The 13,451-nt window shown below is 46.2% G+C and overlaps 1 protein-coding gene across 1 annotated transcript in view; it reads right to left on the bottom strand.

The window, feature by feature from the left end:
- Nucleotides 1–424: 424 nt before the first annotated feature.
- Nucleotides 425–13,451, bottom strand: part of BAK1 (BCL2 antagonist/killer 1) — a 155,318-nt gene continuing 142,291 nt past the window's right edge. The window contains exons 5-6 of the mRNA XM_069633525.1: nucleotides 13,114–13,297; nucleotides 425–7,728 (exon numbers count right to left, since the gene is read on the bottom strand). Of these exons, the coding sequence (XP_069489626.1) occupies nucleotides 7,624–7,728; nucleotides 13,114–13,297 (289 nt within the window). The 3' untranslated portion in view covers nucleotides 425–7,623. The remainder of the gene's footprint in view (nucleotides 7,729–13,113; nucleotides 13,298–13,451) is intronic.

The raw sequence follows: 13,451 nt of genomic DNA, 5'->3' as shown, positions 1-13,451 counted from the left end.
AAACCTGTATCAGGTAATATTATCGCCATAATATTTTTATGCCCATATTTTTGTATGGCGATATTTTTGCAGGGATATTAACACATGGAACCACCAAACCTTTGTAGTGCAAAGCTGTAAACATAGTTACTTCGAGGCGCTTCAGATAAGAAGTGAATGGTCCAGATTGTATAGTGCACAGTTTGATACTCATGCCAAGGTTTTGGGGTGGTGGTGGGATCTGACCAAAATGAGAAATAGTGATTTGCTTAGAATCACTCACCTTTTGGTCCAGCTCGGAGGCAGGATTAGAATTTAAATCCAGGAGTTCCTTAATTGAGCACATTAAGCACGAGGCTATATCCCCTCCTAGTGAAAGCCCCACATGATGTTCTTCAAGATCCATTCATCGGCGTTGAACACATTAAAAACCACCACGTTAAGCGACAATTTTTACATTCTTTTAATTGACACAAAAAATGCCCTCTTATTTAAAAACAAACAAAAAATCCCTTTGGGCCCCTATGCAGTCAATGGACGTTCTTTGGTGCCTGAAGAAGCCATTTCGGAAGATAAGGCTATGCAGCACATGTCTAGCAGAGGAATATGTGAACCTTTTTCTCTCTTCTCCATCATCAACCGTTATCCCGCCTTCCCCGCCCAACCGTCCACTAGGAGACAGGAGAATGGATGACTGATTGGTTAGCAGTACATACCGTTAACAGGAGCAATACTGTAATTACGCAGCTGACCTATGAGAGGGTCGACTGTAAGGAGTGTTGTGGGTAGTCTATCTGCATAGTACAGGGGTAATGTTACAGGAATGCCCCTGTAGGCGCCTGACTTTCCATTCTATGAAACAAGTTGTATTAGTCCAGACTAACCACTAGATGGCAGTCCTATTCTAACCTTTCGTTAGTTCGGCGCAGGCTGGTTGGTGTGGTATGTTTGACGCGACCGGGTCGGCGCTGGGATCTTTTGGCGCCAGAATGTTTCGGCGCGGCAGCACCATTTTTAAATAAAATTTAAAAATGGAAGATTGAGGCTGTCTTGAACCCTGGCTTGCAGGAATGCGAGATTGAAGAGCTAACCACTGGGCTATTGAGATCTTACCAGTTCTATGTGCACAAGTTACTTATATTAACGTGGGTCATTAAGAAAGCTCGTATTAGTAACTTGTGCAGAAAAAAAAATCAGTGAGAGCTCTATGGCCTTGTGGTTAACTCTTCAATCACCCCACCCCCCTGCAGGCCAGGGTTCCCAACAGCACCGTATAGAATATTTATTTTTTGATTTTATAAAAAGTGCAATGTTAATATAAATTGTGGCGAAGTGTCAGTGCGGAACAGGCCGCGCCAAAATGGCTGCTGTGGCGAAACGTGCAGCCCAAATCGGCCCATGCGTGCTGGCGGCGCGGAAATGTCCTGCTCCGGATTCACATGAAGCTGGCCTTCCAGCACAGAGCTTTTGGCAGTGTGGCTCGGGCACAGGTCCCTTTTAGGCAGGCCCTGTTGGCCGCTGTGAGCCGGGCGCGGGGCCCTGCGCTCCGAGATATTTAGGTTTGCAACTCTGTACATGGAGCTGTCCAGTAAGTGCATTCTCCATGCACAAATAGGTTGCTGTGTCCTGCAATTCATGTATGTAGCTCTAAACAGGATAATACCTCAGGTTAGGCTAACAAAGGTATGTATTTGCAAGCTTTCGCAATCTTCCGATCACTTTGTCAGGCGTAAGACAAGTTAACCTCTTGGAATAGCAGAAGAGTCTTACTCACGTTCCAGTCTGAACGATTTTAGGCGGGCACTACAAACTTTATCAAGGATGTTGCCCCCAAAAGGTGCCACAAAGCGGGGTTGATGGCATGCCCGTATGCCCCAAGACAGCATCAGGCTTCACCAGGTAAAGGTCGGAGTGAGCGGGAGTGGTCGGCATCCTTTCTCCTCTACTTTTTTTAATTAAGTTTTACTTTTCCTATACTTTTATTTAAAAAAGAAACTGTTCCGGAACGGTTTCGTTTTAAGATAAAAGTGTAGGACGAAGTTGAAACTTGCACTTTGTGCACTGCACTGAACGTTCCCTTAAACAGCAGGTGCATGTGTTTGGGGGTTTGTATTGTGTGTGGGTGGGACGTGGTGATGGGGTTTGTGGGGAATGGGTGCAGGCAGTTGGAACTTAGTTCCACTACTTCTTTTCGTACACTTCGACCACTGCTTTAAATGCTCTTTTGCTCGTCACAGACAGACCTTCCAAAGAAGTTCACAATCACACACATGTGTTATCCACCTTTTCACGTCTTGGGTGTGGAACAGTGAATGCGCCTGGAAAGTCATGAACCGGAGGGGTTTATGCTGGTGAACTTCACGGAACCCCCCCCAGTGCTGGTTGCTTTTGCTTTAAGAAACATGTTTTCCATTATAATCTATGCACCGCACAGCTGCCTCCCCAAAGGGAGTGCTTTACCTGTGTTACAGCGACTTCCTGCTTCCTGTTCATTATAATGCACTGATTGGCTGAGCAGATATAGGTTCTGGGGATAGAAAACTGCACCAACTGAAAGCGCTTGACCGCCAACAAAACATAGTCACCATTTTCCACTGTCTTTTGCATTTGAAAACATTAACCTACCAAAAAAAAAAGAATGCGTTTTTATTTTTAACATTTGCAGACAGGTTTTCTAACCTGTAGACAAGGGGGGCCCCAAACGTGATTTTCCAATGACATCTTCTGCCGGCCCTTGATGGAGCTTTCTAGAGGTAGGAACTAATAACTTGGAGAAGACAGCGCTTGTTTGTGGGTGAGGCTGTGTCTGGGGTGCTCAGGATTGTATGTATTGTGGGAGACATTAGTTGTGGGGCTGGGGGAGATGAGCTGTTCCCAAAGTATACTGCCTCCTGGGAAATACCCAGAACCCAGAAATTTGAGAAGGTTATATACCTCTTTTAATGGTTAATAAACGGAGTTTGGGAATAGTTTGAGTTTTATCCGTGAAGGCTCCATTCCAATGTCCATATTATTGAAGTTAAATAGGACGCTTGCATTTTCAGGAGAAACTCTATGGTAGATATGACAGCCCAGGGTTAAATAGGGACCAACCATAAACAACTGTGGCTTTCCAATGGTGAGTAAAAGTAGGGTAGATAACCCATGGCCTAACTTCTCTGCAGAAGGCTCTACGGCCATGTCCTCGCCATGCTAAATGATTGCTCGTCTCATTGCCTGCGGAGTCCATTTTGAAATTCCCAGACAGCACAGGAAATGTTTGGTCGCAAGTGCGCCTTAACCTTTCAACATTAAAAAGATTTAAGTTCAGATCGACGACAACTTAAGTACCAGTAGTCACTATGTAAATACTGCCTTTCCCATTTGTGAGGTCTCAACGCGCTTGTGGTGGGAACGCCCTGGCGACCGAAGTCCATGTATGGGAAAATTCCCAGAAAAGGCTTATAATGTGTGTGTGCATTGGGCCAAGATTAGGGATTAGGTGGGCTGGCTGGGCTCTAGTAAGCAACCCAAGAGGTCAGGCATGTGGATGGGTGCTGACGGAGGTCACAAGAGTGCGCAAGTGTAAGAGACTCGTTATGTGTCCCAGAATGCATCACGATTTCCAGTATCTGAATAACAAATGCAGTGCAATTAGCAAAGAAAGCACTGATATCTTGCAATGCAATCTATCGGGTGGAGGCACATAAAATATAAATGCTGGGAAACTATTTCTGAAATTGAGGTTTTATTCCTGCTGGTCCCTCATGAGGTTAGTACACGTTTCATAACTCACTTCCTCTGCACCCTTGTGAGTTATGAAGCATGTCCCCATTTGTGAACAGTAAAAATAAGAATTGGACCCAGATCCTATTTTCCCTCTTGTTACATGTACGCCTGTTCTTCGTCACCAACCACTAGTGATGCTGACCACGTGGTGCGGTGCATGCAACGCAACCAGTACGTGTAGTGCTCACTGTGCATGAGGGGATATCTAAACCATTACGTGCCACTCTCTCCTTACAGAGTCACGTGTGGTGGAGCTGGAAGTAATGACACCATGGGCCTCATTACAACTTCAGCGGTAGCCATGCCGCTATTGGCGGCATGGCTGCCGCCGAAATCGGGTCCGGGTCCCAGAATGGGGAATTACCGGGCCATTCCGAGTTCGGAGGGCCTGGTAATTCCTCCCTCCAGGAACCCAGGCCCAGACCTTCCCCATTCCCATCTGAGCCCCCATAGGGCTCAAAGGGAATGGGAGAGGGTGCAAACAACGGGCCGATTACGAGTGGCCCGTTGTTTGCTCCCTCTTCCCCTCGCGGGACCCGTAAGGACGCCTGGTTTGACCAGGCGTTACTTACCGGGTCCCGAGAGGGGAGCTTGTAATGAGGCGGAATAGGTTTAACGGGTCCGCCTCCTTTAGCGGAGCCCGTTAACCCGTTCCGCCTCAGTCGTAATGAGGCCCCATGTGTCAACCTCGTGTTGGTAGGTGCCAATACGCGGGCCCACTTGCTGTTCAAGGAGCTGTCCGCGTAGTCTGGCGTGCGGTGGCTGCTTGATCCCTGGAGTGTGTGTGAAGTGGATTTAGTTCTTGGTCCATGAATCTAAAGTTGCAGATCAATAGTGCATCCTCCAGTCGCGTGCTGCATAGACTCCACGTGGGCTCGAGGTGTTCCCGCGTTGTCTTTTCTTCACAGTCTTTGCTTGAGGCTACATTAGGGTCACCCGTCGAACACCTCTGGTTTACAAAAAAAACGGTTAACTCACTGTGCAGTATCACCAGCCTCCAAAGCACAGTATCCAATGTACAGTATGGCTTTTGCATTCCACAGGCAGCAATTCACATAATTCAAGTTTTTTTTTAAATTAATAATAATAAAAAACGTTCTAACGGACATGAGAGAGAATCTTGACCTCTCCTGTATATCGGTCCACACCAGTGCTCCTCTTCAAACTATGATCAAATTGATGCTTTTAACCGCTTGCTGCTCAGTTTCGGGTTTTAATGCCTGGAATTGTGGATGGTCCCCTAACATGTTTCACTCTGAGTGTTTAAGTTACAGTTTGGTGCAATCCTGATTTCTTTCGTGTTTTTCTATTCTCACAGATCTTAAGTCTCTGTAAATGCTCCTCTCAAGTTCTTGATCTCCCTGGGTTCTAACAGCCCTTTATAACACAGCACCTGCAGCTCTCTGCCAAGGCACACTCACACACTTGAGCCTAAAAGAGCACCTGCAGCTCTCCACCAAGGCACACTCACAACCTTGAGCCTAATACAGCACCTGCAGCTCTCTGCCAAGGCACACTCACAACCTTGAGCCTAAAAGAGCACCTGCAGCTCTCCACCAAGGCACACTCACAACCTTGAGCCTAAAAGAGCACCTGCAGCTCTCTGCCAAGGCACACTCACAACCTTGAGCCTAAAAGAGCACCTGCAGCTCTCTGTCAAGGCACAGCCACAACCTTGAATACAATACAGCACCTGCAACTCTCCGCCAAAGCACAATCACAACCTTGAGCCTAAAAGAACACTTGCAGCTCTTTGCCAAAGCACAATCACAACCTTGAGCCTAATACAGCACCTGCAGCTCTCTGCCAAGGCACACTCACAACCTTGAGCCTAAAAGAGCCCCTGTAGCTCTCTGCCAAGGCACACTCACAACTGTGAGCCTAACAGAGCACCTGCAGCTCTCTGCCAAGACACACTCACAAACCGGAGCCTAACAGAGCACCTGCAGCACTCTGCCAAGGCACACTCACAACCTTGAGCCTAAAAGACCACCTGCAGCATTCTGCCAAGGCACACTCACAAACCGGAGCCTAACAGAGCACCTGCAGCTCTCCACCAAGGCACACTCACAACCTTGAGCCTAATACAGCACATGCAGCTCTCTGCCAAGGCACACTCACAACCTTGAGCCTAAAAGAGCACCTGCAGCGCTCTGTCAAGGCACAGCCACAACCTTGAATATAATACAGCACCTGCAGCTCTCCGTCAAAGCACAATCACAACCTTGAGCCTAAAAGAGCACCTACAGCTCTCTGTCAGGACACAATCACAAACTTGAGCCTAACAGAGCCCCTGCAGCTCTCTGCCAAGGAACACTCACAACCTTGAGCCTAAAAGAGCACCTCCAGCTCTCTGCCAAGGCACACTCATACCCTTGAGCCAGCCTAAAATAGCACCTGCAGCTCTCTGCCAGGACACGCTCACAACGTTGAGCCTAATACAGTACCTGCAGCTCTCTGCCAAGGCACACTCACAACCTTGAGCCTAACAGAGCCCCTGCAGCTCTCTGCCAAGACACACACACAACCTTGAGCCTAAAAGAGCACCTGCAGCTCTCTGCCAAGACACACTCACAACCTTGAGACTAAAAGAGCACTTGCAGCTCTCTGCCAAGGCACAATCACAGCTATGAGACGAACAGACCACCTGCAGCTCTCTGCCAAGTCACACTCACAACCTTGAGCCTAAAATAGCACTTGTAGCTTTCTGCCAAGAAACACTCATAACCTTGAGACTAACAGAGTACCTGCAGCTCTCTGCCAAGGCACAATCACAGCTATGAGACTAAGAGCACCTGCAGCTCTCTGCCAAGGCACAATCACAGCTATGAGACTAACAGAGCACCTGCTGCTCTCTGCCAAGGCACACTCATAACCTTGAGCCTAAGAGAGCACCTGCAGCTCTCTGCCAAGGCACAATCACAGCTATGAGACTAACAGAGCACCTGCTGCTCTCTGCCAAGGCACACTCACAACCTTGAGCGTAAGAGAGCACCTGCAGCTCTCTGCCAAGGCACAATCACAGTTATGAGACTAAGAGCACCTGCAGCTCTCCGCCAAGGCACAATCACAGCTATGAGACTAAGAGCACCTGCAGCTCTCTGCCAAGGCACACTCACAATCTTGAGCCTAAGAGAGCACCTGCAGCTCTCTGCCAGGGCACAATCACAGCTATGAGACTAAGAGCACCTGCAGCTCTCCGCCAAGGCTCAATCACAGCTATGAGACTAACAGAGCACCTGCAGCTCTCTGCCAAGGCACACTCGCAGCCATAAGTTGTGTCTGTCTAGGTCATCGCATCTCTTGGACACAGGTGCTCACCGCATCCTTCTGTCAATTTGGCTGAGCTCTCCCGCAGCCATCTGTGAGGTATATCCCTTGGCTCTGCAATTCATACCAACAGTAAAACTGGTGGACCCCTCCATAAAGAGGCATTCGAAAACCCAGGAGTGGTTTCTGAACTCTTGAGCATGGAACCAAGGAGCTGGGGCATGTTTGTGCAACCGTTGAGTTTGTGATCAAGTGGGATCACACCAAGAATAAGGTGACGGGACCATCCGTATTAACAATATGCCTCCTAGAACTTTGATAGGACCAGGTTTTGATGAATATTTACAGTGTTATTAAAATAAAAGTCCTCCCAGGTCATCGATTTCATTGATTTAAAGGTCTTGTCGCCATGATGACCGACATCTTTCCAAGCCCCAGCCGCAGCTCTTGGTCAGGTGGACCAGACGGCCATGGGCATATTGCAATGTTGGGAGGATAATGGAGATGGCAGATGGTGGAAAGGAGGAGGGGCACAGAGCGGTGCTTCCGTCCTGCCCCTTGGATTTCAAATCCTTTCCATTGCCCCCTCTCCCAGAAACTTCGCCATCAACGGCCCAGGAAACGGCACACTACAAACTGTCCAATGAGAACAATGGCCAGTGCGGCCACCACGTACTTGAAGTAAACGTTGTCCAGCGTCAATGCGGCAACCTGTGGGTAAACAAGATCATGTAAATGACAAGGGTTTGTGTTCCAAGAAATCATACACTATTTGAGGTTATTCCATTTATAAGAACTTCTCATTTTTGGAAACTGCCCCCCCCCGCCACTTCTTTTGCCACTCTTCAAATTCGAATGCCCATATTTCATGAATGACAGGCTATTAGTATGTTTGCCGTATGTTCTGTTCTGTATGTGTGTGGGTGGGTGTGGGTGTGTGTGTGTGGTTGTGGGTGTGGGGGTGTGGGTGTGTGTGTGTGCTCATATCGTGTCGCGGAATTGATTGAGGTTGGTGGACATTGTATGCGATCAAGGGTAATGGAGAGACATTGCGGAGGACAGAGGTAGTCAGGGGGAGCAGAAGTGAAGCAGGAAAAGGAGGAAACTTGCCTGGGAGAGAGGGGATTGTTGGGGTTTCCCCTGCAGAACGTGTAAAGCGTATGCTAAATGGGGGATGATCAGCGAGTGGGGGTGGTGGGTCCAAGGGCGAGTGGAGCAGGAGTTGTGGGATGCAAGCGGAGGAGAGAAGGATGGTTCAAGAGTCTCCCGGGCATGACGTGGGTCAAATTAGGCGGAACAGTGCAACTGTGGCAAAGGCGTGTGGGGGGCAGAGTTGAGCCAGATTCCCCAGCCACACCGCGCCAGATTCCTCAGCCACACCGTGCCAGATTCCCCAGCCACACCGCGCCAGATTCCCCAGCCACACCGCGCCAGATTCCCCAGCCACACCGCGCCAGATTCCCCAGCCACACCGCGCCAGATTCCCCAGCCACACCGCGCCAGATTCCCCAGCCACACCGCGCCAGATTCCCCAGCCACACCGCGCCAGATTCCCCAGCCACAACGCCAAAAAACATTCATCAAGCCTAAATTCTGACAATAAGGAATCAGGTTGTGGGATCTTAACGGGAATCTTTAATGGCCGCTTTCCCGCTAAACATTTCCTCCCCTCGCTTTTGTTACGGAGGTTTTTAAATGCCATTAACTCAATTGTTTTAAAGTGAGACTAAGAAGATTCATGATTAAGATCTCGATATGCACAAGCACTTTAGGATGGGACTGCCTCGATTTTAGTAACTTTTTTTATTTTTTAAAACTCGTTGTTTACTTATTGGATATGTATAAGTATTATGTACCATGTACTTCGTAACTTGTTTTAAATGTGTACAAAGTTTCTATATAAACTAAAACACAATAAAAACAAATATGTAAGCATTGTTTCGTAGTGAATTTGGATATATACGCCCATGACATTTTCCCTTATTCTTCTCTGGCCTTTTCTTTGGGAGTCTCAAGGAGAACATTGTGCAGATTAGATTGTCAACGCTTCTCCCCCCAGTGGGACAGCTTCACAAGGTGGGGCTCTTCCTGTCGGGACCCTGCCCAGGCGCCATGTCTGGGGATCAGTCTGCCCCATCAATGGGGAGTCTGTGATAAGCCGACTGCCCCCCAGCCTCATGGCCCTGTGAACTCGGATTACATGGCAACACCCAGCGATGTATCAAGGTAAATGTCTCTCTCTCTCTGCCCAGGAAGCGCCAAACGGCACAGAGCGCCACGTGAAGCTGTTTGGGGCAGGAACAGACCGTGTCTACGTGTTAACACATACGTATGTATACGTAACGGGTTTATATTGGGCAATAACCCCCGATATTACAGTGCTAATAAGCAGGAAATATCCGGCCTGAAGTGCTGCATAAGAACACACATGACTTTCTATGTTTCTTTAGGTACGTACTAGTGTTTCAATGTGTATATAGATACGCTTTTTAAATCTGACGCACATACACGATAATGTGTTTAGATGAAGGTGTCGCGCCTAGAAACTCTTGGGTGCAGGCGCGTTATAAATGACATATCATATCAGCCATAGCTCTCAACCATTTATGTCGCAATGGCGGGTGAAAACAACCGATTTTATTTTGGGCGGGTGAGAGGCCCATTGAAACAAATGGGCGTGCAGGAGGCTTGGCGGGTGAGACAGCTGTTTACAAGGCAAGTGACACCCGCCAAAAGCGTGTGAGTTGAGAGCTATGTATCAGCTGAGTTTGTGTTGCTTCAGCTCTGAGGAAGCCTGTGGGGCGAAACTGATGACGTCAAACGTTTATACGCCAGTTGTATGGCAGCATTAATAAATGTAAGCACATTTGGTGGCGAGAGAGACGAGGCTGCCGCGTCGTCACTGCCGTGGAAGCGGTTGAACATTCTGTGAGTGTGGAGCCATTTTGAAAGTTTTTCTTCCTTTTTTCTGTTTATATTTGTGGGAATGTATGTTTCTTCTGCTTTTGTATGCCCGTGGCTGTATTTTTGTTTAATAAAACATGGAAATAGATAAACATGCACATGTTTAGCACAGTGATTACATATGACACAAAGGGCAATGCACAAGGGCTTCACAGGTACTTCAAACCGTCAAACGACCATCAGCTCCATACAAGGTTTACAACCGCGACAGCTCAATCCACCCCAAGCAAGTGGCATTCAAGGTTTCCAGCTGAGTGTTGACAGAGAACTCCCCTTTTGGAAATCCACACCAGTCCCGTCAACTTGACCGGAATTTTGCCCAAGTTTACCAAAAACATCCAATGGGACAAACATATTTTGGTTATATATTCAATGCACTCTGATTGATAGGTAGGGGGTGTGGCCAAATTGTAGGTGGTCAATCTTGCTTCAGAAATAGGATTCTGGTTGTTACGTCATCTGGGGAATCCCTATGATTGACTCTTTAACGTATACATACGTTTATTTATCTTAAATAAGCATTAGCTTAGGAATCTCATTTGGGGTCGCGAGCTGCCGCAGCTGCGACCCCTGAGGTATCCATTGCTACCCCTCTGGTCACCCTTGCTACACCTAAATATATATATTTTTTAAATTTGTTTACATTTTTTAATGGAAGCTGGGCTATGGCCAGCGCCATGTGGCTCTTGTTTCTGGAGTGGCTGGAATTCTTGTTCCGGCCTCTTAAGAACACAGGGAGTTCCGCAAGTGTAACACTTTGAGCAGTACCCCATTTTCCCTATTTTCCCAACCTCTGAAGCCTGAAAAGTAGATCCACATGTTGTCAAATTTGCACCAGACCTGCAGATGAACTGACCTGCTGTTAAATCTGTTACCAGCTTAATGGTATGCACTACAGAGTGTAATTTGCTTTCTGACTTTGAGAACATTCAGACATGTAATTGCTTATTTTACTATAGCCGGTAAGATAGCTCTAGATGGTAAAATAGCTTAGTGGGTTGAGCGGTCGCTGTTGCGATGTGTGTGTAATCTGCAGGTTGCAGGTTCGAATGCTGTCAAGACCAACTCAGCCTTGTATCCTTCTGAAGTCAATAAATGAGTACCAACACATGTTGGGTGATATTGTATGTATATTTGTTCTATATAAACCGCTTAAGCATAAGTGCTATATAATAACACATCATTATCATTTGACCTTGGACGTCTGCTTGCATTCGATATGGTGATCCATTCTTGTATGAAATGTATATCACAATAGTGATATCTTAACCATATTTTTTGTTTGTGTACTTAGAAACAATGCTATGTGATGCCACTTCCTGTTTTTTCAAGGGGTGAAAGGTCGTGTTTCATCGCTTCCTCTAATGTCACTTCAGGGTTGGTGGGGTGAAATGACATCACTTCCATTGATGTCATCAGAGGTCAAGGATCATGTGATGTCACTTCCACTACCCCTGGCATTTTGGTGAAATGACGTCCCTGTAATAGATTTATGGCGGTCCACCTATGAATCAACGTCTTCAACATTTTCCATACACATTCGGCAAGAGAATATGCCGTATGTCGTACTTGCAAGGGGATCATATTGTTGCCATCACGTTGCTTCTTCTGCCCTATGGCGTGTTTGCTAGAAGGCATGCCCTTCAGGGACACTAAATTGATCAAATATTGAATATCCATCCAACATCATCATCAGTCTTCCTACCCAATGGACGGTGCAACACAAACTGGTACACATCAGACGGCGTGAGGGAGGAAGCCCCGGAAACAATTGTACACATAGAGGGGTAATCAATGGACACCCCATCCAGCCCTGGTTGATGTTACTCTCGAACAGACGTAGAATTCTATTAATATGGACCATCCGTCCATTATAACTGGGATAACTGGGGAAGGCTTTGACGCACGAAAGCAACAAGCAACTTTCCTCTGTGTCCCCTTACTTTTAATTTAAATTAGTTTGAGGCTTAAAACCCTGTTTGGACACAAACTGCGAACCTGATATGAGCTCTATGTCATTTTAGGGTCAACCTCATTTCAGCACACCATAACCTTGTAGGGTGGGTGATAACTACCCTGATGACGTTTAGCGATTATGAGAGTTTGCACAGTAGCGATTTTGAGAGTTCATTAAAACAGTATTTATGAGAGTTTGCATATTAAGGAATATGAGAATTTGCATAGCAGCAAGTATGAGAGTTTGCATTGTAGCGATTTTTAAAGTTCCTAAAACAGCATTTATGAGAGTTGGCATATTAAGAGTTTGCATAGTAGTGATTTTGAGAGTTTGCATAGTAGTGATTTTGAGAGTGCACAGAGCATTTCTGAGAGTTTGCATAGTAGAAAATATAAGAGTTTGCATAGCAGTAATTTCAAGAGCACAAAACAGTATTTATACAAGTTTTCATATTATTTAATGAGTTTGCATAGTAGCAAGTATGAGAGTTTGCATAAAAGTGATTTTAAGAGTACATAAAACAGCATTTATGAGAGTTTGCATATTATTTAATAAGAGATTGCATAGTAGCAGCATGAGAGTTTGCATAGTAGTGATTTTGAGAGTTAGCATAGTAGTGATTATGAGAGTGCCCATGACAGCATTTATGAGAGTTTGCATAGCAGTGATTTTGAGGGTTCAAAAAACAGCATTTATGAGAGTTTGCATAGTAGCAATTATGAGAGTATGCATATTTATTGTAATTGTTTTTACAAAATGTTACTAAAATCTTCTTATGGATTGTATGTATGGTGGGTGAGTTATTTTGTCTACAAATTCAAGGCTTTACTTTGGTGACTAGTTTTGAAAATGTTACTTAGCACAATTTTTTGAAGCAGAGACGTTTGTTATAATTGACTCTATATTCACCATGTCTTGATGAATATATATGCAATCTTGTGGTACTTGTGTATACATTTCCAATAATAACCCAATAAGTAAAACATTATGCATGCGTCAATAACTTTTATGAATGATATGAACTTGGGTATTCTATAAAATGAACTCCTCTGGAATTAACAAGTCCAATGTCATAAATAACATGGGTGACCTCCAAGTGACCCTTTCCCCCACCTTGATGTGCTTACTAGCAATCACCCAATATGGTGCCACAGAATAGAATCGAGGTCACTTACCCATCCGCCTTGGTTCATGATCCACTCTGCGATCTTATTCTGCAGCACAAACCTCGCGATGTACTCGGCGATGCTGGTCAGGAAGCCCCGGATGCCGTGGTGGTGGTAGACATGGAGGGCCATTCGGTAGCCAAACCCAAGCAGGGCGATCACCCGGCCCCAGTTGATGCCGTCCTCAAACAGGCTGGAAGACGGCAAAGGAGGCATCTGTTAGAAAGGGCACCTAGTGATGTCAGACTACACTATATGGTAATAATGCACAAAGCCTACACTATGCCCTTTGCTGGTTCTATGTCTTTCCATCGCCTGGGTTTTTATTCTCTGAGTTTTTGCTGGCA

This window comes from Ambystoma mexicanum, chromosome 13, assembly GCF_040938575.1.
Source record: "Ambystoma mexicanum isolate Mex_15411 chromosome 13, UKY_AmexF1_1, whole genome shotgun sequence".
Taxonomy (NCBI): Eukaryota; Metazoa; Chordata; class Amphibia; order Caudata; family Ambystomatidae; genus Ambystoma; species Ambystoma mexicanum.
The sequence above is the reverse complement of the archived record's forward strand: the minus strand, read 5'-3'. Positions and strand labels throughout refer to the sequence as shown.